Below are 12025 nucleotides of genomic sequence, written 5' to 3'. Positions count from 1 at the left end.
ATTGTATGTGTTATGGCTTATTTCAAATGTATGTTTAGTATTTCAGTGATGTATGTTACAAAGCTCGTAACCTGTACTGTATTGCTGTATTTGTGTCAGAAATAAGTTTTAAATGGGACTTGGAGCAAATATGTTTGCCTTGAATGTGGTACTTGTGCAAATATTTTATAAAACTAGGGTTAGTAATGATCAGGGCATTAATAATCAGCATAATTGGTACCAGTAATAATCAGAACTTGTATTCCAGTTTCAGATTCCCACAGCCGTCCTTTTTTCTTTTGCTTACTATGACTCCAGAAAGAACCGATGTTTTTTATAACACAGTTACACAGAACACGGTTCCGTGTTGATATTGCATTTCAGTTACCAAAAGGCAACTGAATCAAATGATTTATCCCACAGTGGATATTAAGCAAACTCTGAACTTCAGGTGTATCTGAAAGGGTCAGAAAATAAAGCTCGTGTGGCTCGGAAACATTGCTTCAGTACCTCAAGGAATGCTCCTCTGACTTCGTGTTTGAAGGGAGTATCTGTGTTTCTACTCACAGAACAGAGATGAGTTGAAAGAGCCTAAAAACAAAAGGTTTAACAAAATCCAGCCACTGGAAGTTGAAACTAGACAAATTTGGTGTAGAAATAAATGGTACGTACTTAACTGACAAAGTGAAGCACTGAAATAATTTACCAAAGGTAGATTTGCCATCCTTAGCTACTTTAAAATCAAGACTAGACAATTTCTTTCCCCCAAAGGAACATGGACTAGTTCAAACAGTTTTGGAAAAGGCTAGTGTTTTCAGAAACCCTACTTGGATATTCATAGCAATACCTTTTGGCCTTATAATGTACAACCATGAATTTGATGATAAAAAGATTATAATAATTACAAAACTTAAATCAAAAGTGAGTCAATTCACCACATTTCCATGAGGCTTTGCTTGTGTTTACAGAAATCTTAACTTTAATTCTGCCTGGGCTTGTTCGTTCTCAACAGGTCTCATGTACACTACATGAGGATTGAATGAAGGGACTCAAAGACTGTAGTAGGTTGTTACTGATATTGCAGGCATTATTATTGCAAATATCAGCAGAAAGGCTTATTATCAAGGAATTGACTTACTAAGTCTTTCTCTTGAGTGCACCTATGTCTTTTATGTTATAGCTTTGGCCTCAGGCAGCATATGATCCTATCAACAGCACACATATGCGCAGAGCATAGAGTTCAAATATTTAAAGGGACATCATCAACTTGAGAATGCTTGAGCGCAAAATCTTGTACTTGCTATTATTTAAAGTTAAAAGTATTGGAACAGAAAGGGTATGTGTATATATATATACAGCTCAATTTTTAGTTTCCCTTTTTGTACACTGTAACGTGTGAATAGTTTATTTAATTTTGTTGATGGCCAACGCTCCTTCCAGTGCATCATGTAGCAACAGCAAAGCTTAAGAGAAATGGATAAAATCCAAGAGGGGTGGAGAGAGCCAGGGTGAGACTCCCGTGCCTGCGTAAGGCCCATCGACATAACAGGGTGCAAACAGATCTGTGCTGCTCTACCCACATTCAGAACTGAAAAGGTCCAACCCAGAAGTTGACAAGTGTCCCTTTAAGTAGTGCACGTAGTAGTGGTATAGTTTAGTTGTTTCTTTATAATCCTTAAGTTGTGTTTGTACATGTGTTAATATTTCAAAGGTTTTAAAATCAAGAAATAGTTTAATAGCAGTTGACAATAGGCTCTTTACTGTTTTTATAACAAAGTTTTTTTAAAAAACCCCAATTTCAGTGGAATTAAAAGTAAAACTTATCTAGCAGTCTTTCCTACTGAATGCTTGCTTACTGAAATCTCCTACGAAAGAAAAGATGCAGCCACACCATGTCACATACATTACCCTTTCGAGGTGAAAAGCACTGTGTTTCACAGGTTGTATAATCATTTAAGAAGCTTCGGTGTATATGAACTTCACTCCTCTATTTTAGCGGCAGTTCTCCATCAGTTCTGACGGTGCATATAATTCTTGTGAGGACTCCAACACACTGTCTGTTCTCTTGTCTGGTCCAGCTGTTTCTACTCTTCACTTACTTACACTCTGCCATATGATAAAACTGTTATTACATGCTGTCCCAAGGTGACTGTATTGTAATGCCTACTTCTGCTGATCTTAAAATTATTTTCCTTGTTATGGCAGCACTCTTTGCGGAATTCAAATGTCTTAGATGTTATGGCTGTTTTTTATAAAAAGCATGTGACTTGTTTCATGGCTCGCTTCATTTAACACAGTGAACTAAAAAACATAGCCCTAATTGGTTTGAGAGAGAATGTGGTTTTGCATGAGCATAGTAAAAGTTTACTTGCACTGATGTTTTTATATGCCAGGTGCCAAGGTGTGGCCATTCTGGTTACATGAAGCATGCTTTCACTGAGTGTTTTACTTTGAAATAAACAATATTAACTTTTCTAGTTAATATGTAACCTTCAATAGAGGCGCCTAGTAGTATGTCTGAAATAATTTTTTTTGAATGATGATTGGAAATATTAATAATGCAAAGCTATTGCTGAATAATATAATGTTATGAAAATAGACTGTGTTTGTATTAAATTATGTTTCTTACTCATTTTTTTGTAAATTAATTTCTTAAGGAGTCAAGAAAAATGTTTAAATTCATTAGCTGAAATTTCTAAGCTTTGGCTTTTGTGTTAAGCGTATAGTTCCTTAGTTTTGCTCATAACAAAGCGGCCTGATTTATCAAGGCAGCTGGTTATGTTGAGTCAGGAACAGTAATGGGGTCTCAAAATCACTGAAAAAATGGGCATGTATTTATGTGTCCAGTTTTAGCTGTGCAACTTCAAAAACACTGACCTAGTTTCTGAAGATAGTTTTAAGACAAAGGTGCAGTACACATTACATCTCAGTACATATTTCTACTGTCCTGTTTGGGCAGACCAAGAAAGGGTACCTGACATATAAAGCACTTTAGCCAAAACAAAACACAGACAAAAAATAATAATAATTATATATATATATATATATATATAAAAGCTCCTCTCCTTCCTGACCTTCAGGTTTCAATTTTCTTGGTCTTTGAAAAAAAATTATTCAAGGCAATTTATAAAACAGTCGAGACTGATTTAGTTTTCTGTATTTTATTCAGGTTTGCTGAAGTTTATAGGTACAGTATTTCTTCATTTTAACCCTTCTTGCTTGATCTAATAGTGAAGTCATAATGTTATTAATGCCTGTTTCAATTGCTGTTAGTGTGATGATGAAAATACTTTGACTTGTGTGCTAGATCAAACAGAAGGAAAAATGGATTATTTAATCATGTTACAGCATAGTACATCTTTCTAACTACAAGCAATAAAGTCTAGGGAACACTACATGTAAAATTGTGTAGCATCTTTCTCAACTGGATGTGTTTACATTTGTATAGTGCTTTAAATCTTTAAGCACCCTGGAAGCAAAGAATTACATTAGGAGTGGCAGAGCTTTATGTAATCTCAAAGCCTCTTTTTTTGAGTTACTGAAAACATGTACCATTCATTAAAATCCTATCGTTTGAATATATAAGAACTTACATCTAGGAAAACTATTAGTATAGAGCTACCAAAAATTTCTACGTGGAATAATATGGTGCCTGCTATTGAAAGTGTCACTTTTCTGCCTTGTCATCCATTGTGTTTTATAGAAATACAGAAAAAAGTGAGCCTGATTTGTTCTCCTTTGTAGAGCCAGGCCGAGGCCCACTACAAAGGAAGTAAACATGCCAAGAAGGTCAAAGCACTAGAGGCAACGAAAAATAAACCCAAAGTTGGTTCTTCCAAGGACAGCGCAAAGGCTAACACAAGCTGCTCCACCACGCCAGTCACAGCCAACATCTCTGACAAATCAGGTCAATGAAAACTTTTTTTGTTCTATACATTCTTTATTTTCTTCTTTTTTTGGTGTTTGTAAGAGAGAATCTGATTGCATGACTTGTGTTTTCTAAACTATTTACTGTGCTTTCTTGTACAGAATTGATTGGTTTTGATATTATCAAAGTGCTTTTTCACATCTGTGAAACATGTGGTCTCCCTGAATGCTGGAGTCTTTTTTTTTTTTTTTTAAACTTGTGAAATTTAGTCTTATAAAGTATGGATGCAGTTCATACAACAATAATAGTGGATGGATGTGGGTGGAGGGACAAGTCTGAGGTGTATGTATTTAGCTGAGGCACAAGAAACCTTTATAAAAAATTTTTCTTTCCTGAACAGGATAATATTGCTCAAACAGGAAAACACACCTGCAGAAATGTGTTGAAGCCTCATGGCATGGGTATTTCCTGACTTCCACAGCTCATTAGTGCTCCAACATCCCTTTTTTTCTTTTTTTTTTCCATATTAGTAATCTGAGGAAGATCAGTAACACTAATTGCAGTAGAGTTGCTTGAGTCTCTTTCTGCTCTGTCAGTGTTGTGTTACTGAATGAAACAGGAGAAATTCCTGAACTTGCTGACAGTCTGAAATACTGTCTTGTTATCCAGGAGAAAGCACCTACTGTGGGTTACCCAACTGTTGGTCTAATAGACTACTTCTGACGATTTTGCTTCTGCCTTGGTAGCCATTTATTATCCTCTTCACCAGAGCTGAGCTTGATTCGGATGCCATGATGTGAATGACACAGACAGTTTTCTGACACACACACACACCCCTCCCAAAAAAAAAAAAAGAAAAAAAAAATCCATATCAATGGCTATTTGTCATCCTCCACTCTTCACAGCCACACCAAAACTGTCTTTGGGTCCTTAGCAATGACAATGGGTCCCAAATTTTGGGTTGATTTACCTAGCAAATCACATTTTATGTTTGAGATAACATGAATCCAAGTAGCATCATCAGGTAAACGAGCAACTGTAAAACAGTCGCAAACCACCATTGATCTAAATCGAATGTGGACTATTGAATGGAAAGAGATTCAAAATATTTGCTAAATAATTTCACTCTCTGAAATATCAAAAGTAGCTTTGGTTAAAACAGCTTACTGCTCCAGGTGTACACTGTAAGAACTCAAGACAACTGCTTAAGTAAGATATCAGTTAAAACTTTAGAGCATTTAACATGTTAAGAATGCATTCTGTGATAAAGTAATTGTATAATGCCCTCCCCCGCCTATGCCAAAGGCCAAATAACAAAAGTTTCAGCGTCTTTTACAAACTCCATCATCTCTTCCGTAAGTCTGGAGCTGTCTTATGTTTCCTTTGCTAGATGATGAGATCTGTCCCTGACTTAATTTTCTTCTTCTCCTTGTACGTCTACATTCAGTTTTTGATAAAATAATCTAACCAATGATATGGGAAACCTGCTCTTGATAATTTTATATTGCCCTGTTTTGACAGTGTGTTGTTTTATGCTATTAATTACTCCACACAAATTAGACAGATTACCATCTGTGTCTGTTGGATTATACTACTGCAAGTGTTTCTGCAGTAAAAATAAATCACGGTGGTGATTTAGTTAAATGCGTTCTTCCCGTTAGGAGAACAGTGGGGTTTTCTATGAAGGGAAGGTTCCTCAGATCCTGTTACTGCTCTACAGGAGATTGTGGGTGGGATGTTTGGGAGGACACAAGCCTGAACCTAGAGTGGCAAATTCTCTGTATATGCAGGTAATGCTGATCACAGAGGTGGGGAACAGCTTGGGTTTTTGGGGTTTTTACCAGGCTATGGACTTGAAACAGGTGTACTTTCCCTTACAGAGGCTGTTGTTCATTTGTCCTTTAACATATGTTTAGCTCTTTAATGTAATGCTTGTTGCAGATAGAGCAATCACTATGTTGCTTCTGGGAATCAGTGGCAGGGGGTTTTTTGCCTTGGAGCAGATTAACTGATACCATTTTTACTGAATATTTTAACACAGCTTTCAGTCTCTGAGAAATGGATTATTACTATATATTAACTGTATGGGTATGTTTTAGTTTTCTTTAAAAGATTTCTAATACTAAGATTTTCAGTTCATGTGTGTATTAGTGGTGGTGGTTTTTTTTATTCTGATTTCCTGAGGAAATGAGACTTATCATCTTATCATCTATCCTTATCATTGTTATTCTCTGGCCATGTCTTCATAATTTTTACTGTATTGCCTAATGTCAAAAAGATTAATGAGACTTAGGTTTTAATGAAGCTCCTATGAGTTTGATGGGTAGAAGAGAACCTTAACTTGTGGTCCATCCTGAGACGTACTGCCGTGTGAGCTCTGTTTTGCTTGGCCTGCTGACTGGCCAGGCTCTATGTTTGCCTTCAGGACAGGGGATTTGAGAGCATGTATATGTGGTGTAAGTCTGAAAAAAATTGCATTACAGGGACATAAGGTAGAGGCTAAATGGAATCAAGGAAGGGAATTAAATTCTACTGCTTGTGGAGTGGTTGTTTAACCATTGTACTTTGGAGGATTGCTGAGTTTCTGAGAAATGTTCATCAAGAAATAAGGCATTCATGGTGTCCTTTTCTTGGGTATGGAAGAGGAGAATGAGAACCTAAACAGAGAAGACAGTTTTAAGTTCTTTTGTTCCTTTGTTATCTGCTGTACCTTTCGCTGGTATTAGTGCAGAATGGGTAGGGAGTATTAAAGTACACTGATAAACTGAATTTACCTCTTATATATGTCTGTTAATAAAAGGGCACAGCAGGCACAACTAGCAGCCTTTTTGATGTGCCATCACTTTCAGTGGCATAATGATGAATGATCTGGACCTCTCCAGACTGAGCAGTTGCTATATATTGAACCAAAATGTCAAGTTAACTTAGCTACAGAGCCATGTCTTCTGTGGGTCAGACATAACATGAAATACAAAACACTTATTTGTTAGAAGTCACTACTGTAGTAGTAACAGGAAAAATAATTTCACTGTTAGCTTAGCTTCTGTGATGAATCTACCAAAGGCAAAACCCAAATTCATCCAGTCTTTATTTTTCGAAACTTATGATGGTCTCTCTATATCTGTTCCTTTCAACTTGAGAAGTGTGGCTGCTGGTAGAGCTACAAAAGTTAAATTAATCTTTAAGGGCTTTTGGGAAGTTTCACGAAGAATGTGGGCTGCTACAGACAAAAGCTGCCTCAGCCAAATGGAAATGGGTGACTCTGGAATTTGGTCTAAGCATGACAATGCCCAAGTTGTGCGAGAGTGGTCTTCTCTGCTGATGTTAATAATACATTATGACTCAGAAATCACTTTCATAAATTGATCATCAGTAAACATGTAATAACAAAGCCATGGTACTGTAATGGTAAGTTGGCTGCAGCCTCAGGTAAGTGGATATTGATGGGTTGGATTGCACAAGTTTTGCATCCTAACTTGATTAGACTACTATGTGATCTTATTTTCTAAACATACATCTCTTCACCATTTAGAAAATACTTGTTTATTAGTGCTTCTAAGTACCACCATCCTATCGTGTTCACTGCTTCTGCAGGCAGGAATAAAATGCCACAGATGATGTGTGATGAGGTGGTTGTTCCTGTACCTCTTGTTGGGTCATGTCTGCTTGTCCTGATGGGTATTTGCACATTGGAGGTGTCCATAGGGGAACCTTTCACAACCTGTCTCCCGCACAGTTTCTCTAACCACCCCAGAAAAGTCTAGTAACAGCTATAGAACAGTCTCATATGCTAGAAAATGATTACTGTGGCACTGCAAGCTTTTTTGTAGCTGCTTTGAGACATCATTAAAGAACAGCAGTGTTAACAGCACTGGGAGCAGCTCTTTCATGTGGAGCAAAGATTCCCTTCCCTCTCTGTCCAAGTCCATGATTTTCAGGGTAGCTTCAGACAGAAGTATACATATATGTATGGCATATATGTATGGCATTGCTTTAGAAAAGGGCAGGGGTAGCAACCAGTACATAACAGAGTTTAGAATATTTAGAGTGTGTTTTAAATATAGCTCTGAGAATGCAACAGAAGACGGTGTCTGTGATCCCAGGTTAGCGTAGTCTAGGTGCTTACAGTGATGAGTCCTTCAGGAATGCATATGATAATAGCTGGATTGAAATGTCACTGTTTACTTATCAAGCAAAGAGTAATTCTTTGATCATACTTCCAAATCAAAATAAATAGTTCAAAATTAAGCAGACAGATGATGTGGTATCACCTTTTTTGCATCTGGCTTTGATATAAAAATCAGGAAGTAAGTGCAACTGTTTTAAACTACTCAAAAGAGGCAAAACCAGGTTTTAGATTATAAAAGTACAGTCTTTTTTTTTTTTTTCTTCTGTCTTTGATCCATTCAGTATGTGCTCTATTTCCTTTGTTCCAGTGAGAGCTGTTTGTGAAATGATAGGTATGGGCATTTCAAGTTCAGTCCTCATTCAAATATGATCAGACGGCTCTTCTACTTCGGGCTTAATAGGTACAGATAATCCCTTTGGATGGTCTATGAAAACTCCTTTTTGTTCAGCTGGTACAGGGATATGCAACATTACACACCTAACTAGGCCACATTCTAAACCATGTTTCAAATCCTAACCCCTCTTACTACTCCCTTGTTCTGTAGCCAGGTCTCAGGGCAGCTCAACAAGCAGTTCTTGGGGTCATGGTGATGATATTCCAGCATATGAGCAGTCCTGTGCTGATCTGCTGTGTATGGCAAGGATGGCAGGAAAGGGATGCAACTGGAAAGTTGTTTGCCAGCTTCTCGATCCTAAGCAGGCCCTGTAAGAGTTATTCCAGTCATTACAGCTTTATAACTAAAACCAGCTGGAGGTCGTTCTGAGGAATGTTGTTGTCCTAGAGTGGAGTACAGTTTCTGATGCTGAATGGGCTAGCTCACATTGTGAAAACAGTCTAGACATGTTGATGGACCTAGTAAGTGACACTTGATGTCATGTACACATATGGTAATTAGTTGGCCCATTGAACAGGACTGGCAACTCCAAGCTTTATCAGGCTTTTAAAAGCAGACCTTGAGGTCTTGTCTGTGAGTTTTAGTTTATTAAGGGCTTTCTGTGGGTCCTTTGACAACAAAACTGAGTGTTTTTTCCTTTTGTTCCTGAAGTAGAGTGCAACGTGTTGAATCACATTTAGTCAGGAAGATGACGATGGGTTGGATTTCTCTGGTGTTCCAGTTACCAGTGCTGTTTATGCATCAACTACCAATGAGGTGTAACGTCCCAAGGGAGGTCTCAGTTCGTATTTCACAAGTCCACCATCAGGACACTCCCTAAGTCGTGCTGCTTTCATTGCTTATTTTAAAAAATCTTTCTGGCAGTGCTTAAATTCTAAACTTTTCCATATGCATCTCCATACTTGGAGTAATCCTAAAAATTATACCAGTTCTCTTAACAAAATCCCTTTTCACCATAACATTTATTTCAATTTATCATCTTGTTTTCCACCCATTTTAAGAGTGGCTTGTTTACATAGCCCCAATAAACTTTTTTTTAGATAATTCTTCAGAAATAGCTAGGAGATAGAGACACGCAGCCTCCACGGCTTAACTGTGGGACATCTGTTCCGGGAATTCTAGGTTATTTGCGATACAGATATCATTTTAAGAACCTTAAAGTTTAGGGTGTTTCAAGGCATTTATTCTTCAATCTTTTAATTCTTTGTAATTGCACCCAAGTCCTCTAGACCTCAAAATATGTTGTGACAAAGTTGAATTTTGTGGGTTGGGCAGGAAGAGAGAGAGAAGCTGTAGGAGAGGAACACAACAAGGACGCGTTTGGCTTGCTGTCTCCCGATATCAATGGGCCATATTTAGAGGTTCTACCTTATGCCCCTCAAAGATGCTTGTCATTCTGCCTAGCCTCCACCAAAAGCTACTGATGAGCCTCATCAGTCCTTCACATTTATGCTTACATAAAGAATTCTGCTGAAGTTATATGCTATAAAACAATCATACATCTGTGTTTATGTGTATTCAGATAGTGCCTACTAAGCACAGGCATACTTCTGTTAGATAAAGGCATTCATTTATGGTCAACGGAGTAGTAAATTAGATTCAGCCACCAAGGAGAGTTAGTTCAAGGGCATTTTTTCATTAAATCGTCTGAGGATGGTAAGTTTTGTTCTCTTTTCATTCAGTGTTTCACAGCCATCTAAAGATCACTCTTACATTGCCGCCTGTTGAAACTCTGTCCCCGAAACAGAGGTAAAGGCGCAGTATAGAATTTGCTGCTTGATTACAGTGCTTTTATAGTTGATAAAATAGAATTAATAAATGCTCATAAATTCATCACAGATACACTGTTGCAAGTACCATGCATGTCTTTACATGAACATTATATTATCAGTATTGATATGTGAAACATACCGTCAGTGGTACATTTAACACCTCTATTGGATTTAATAGTACGTAGCTTCTGGGCATTTTCTGGTGGGTTATTTCTGCAGCCAGTTCAGGAATTTGCTCTTTAGTTTGTGCTCTTAGGATGAAAGGTTAGCCAAAAGGATACTTAACAAATCAAAGTCTATTAACAGGAAATCGTTATAATAGGTCGTATCCTTAAACACGTTCTTCCCTGTCTGTTACTATTCGTGCTTTTCAAAAGTGGATATTCAAGCCTCATCTTTCCATGTGTGTCTTACAATGTGTCATTCTGCATGTTTTGATGTTGCTAACCCCCTGGGAGCTCCTGGAAGTCGTCAGATGTTTCTTCGCTCTGTCTATAATAATGCTAACTAGCACATATCAAATTCTGCACCTCTGCTGAAAACTGATTATAGGTGCCACTGACTGAAAAATAAGCTCTGCGGCTGACACAATTACATTGATGAGCTGTTGCAATTCCTGTTCAGATTGAAAAAGGTCAGTCTTTTCTTTCTCCAGTTATTATATCAATCAGAGATACATGCAAGCAGGATTTTTTTTTTTTTAAAGAAATAGTAAGCTTTTTCTCCTGCAGTAATTTAAGCAGGAGCTCTGCATCAAAAATATATTGTAAGATGGAAATAAGACTCTTTTTGGGTGCTCTGCTCTGTGCCTGAGCATTCACGTGTCCTGTATCATTAAAACTGTATACCACTATTACTTTTACTTATTTCAGTTCTAAAAACTGGAATTTCATTGCATATTTTTTCATTAGCATCCTTAAAACCATACAGAGTTTTTCTTAATTTGGGGAGAGGTAAATATAAGCATTGGGTCAAGCAAGAATAACTCTACTAATGTTGCTGGACAGTGGGAGTAGAGCCAGGGATGCTCTCAGCTACTGGGGTTTTTTTAGCTAGATGTATGGGGTCATTTAAAGAATCCATATGTATACAGTGAGTCTTTCAGTAACCCTTTTAATATTGTGAAATCAGGCATCTGTCTTTCTTGTTTGTTCTGCTAATGGTGTGCTTATTGAATATCCAAAGATATTTTTCTTTTTGATAGGATGATGGTGATAATCAGATGAATATGAAATAATAAAAATTACTAGCAAATGTAGGTATGTATATTTCCATAGAGGGCATAATAGCAGAGAGGTGGCGCTACCAGAACTATTATGTATCACATCATTCTTTACTCATCGTTATCTTTACAACATACTGTTACAAGAGTTCTTGAGTCATCAGGTAAGGAAACGGAGAAGGGGAGAAAGTGGGACAAGAAAGAAGTAGCTGGGAAAAAGAGAGTTGAGACTGAGATACCAACGTCACTCATCGGCTTTGCAATTTTCTGTCAGGAGGAAAGATGATCCAGAGGTATCCTAAGAAGTGAGGGTTATGTAATGAGATTTTGTAAAAATTGCAAATGAGAGAAATAAAATATCCCCTTCTATCACCTTAAGATGGTTATTATTTTGATGACAAATGACAGTATTAGTTGCCCAAAAAAAAATTAATTCGTGAACCAAGCCCTAGGTTTGTTTTTAGATGACTAAGAAATTCACATCAGTGGAATTTTTCTTTATTTACATAGTACTGAAATCAGTCCTTTAAATCCATTTGAATGGAAGATTCCCAAAAAAGACAGCTGCTGGTTTTCTTGGTTTTTCCAAGCCTTGGAGGAGTAGCTTTATCTGTACCTAATACTTTCACAGCGCTTATTACAGAAATATATTGCTGAAGAA

The 12025-nt window shown here is 37.2% G+C and overlaps 1 protein-coding gene across 18 annotated transcripts in view; it reads left to right on the top strand.

The window, feature by feature from the left end:
* Positions 1-12025, top strand: part of ZNF385B (zinc finger protein 385B) — a 141430-nt gene that overhangs the window by 112424 nt on the left and 16981 nt on the right. For all 18 annotated transcript variants that reach the window (XM_054208653.1, XM_054208656.1, XM_054208670.1 and 15 more), the window contains one exon: positions 3724-3886. In XM_054208653.1, the coding sequence (XP_054064628.1) occupies positions 3724-3886 (163 nt within the window). The remainder of the gene's footprint in view (positions 1-3723; positions 3887-12025) is intronic.

Source organism: Rissa tridactyla, chromosome 7 (assembly GCF_028500815.1).
Source record: "Rissa tridactyla isolate bRisTri1 chromosome 7, bRisTri1.patW.cur.20221130, whole genome shotgun sequence".
In the NCBI taxonomy this organism is placed as follows: domain Eukaryota; kingdom Metazoa; phylum Chordata; class Aves; order Charadriiformes; family Laridae; genus Rissa; species Rissa tridactyla.
Note: the sequence above shows the minus strand (reverse complement) of the source record. Positions and strands in the feature narration are given on the sequence as shown.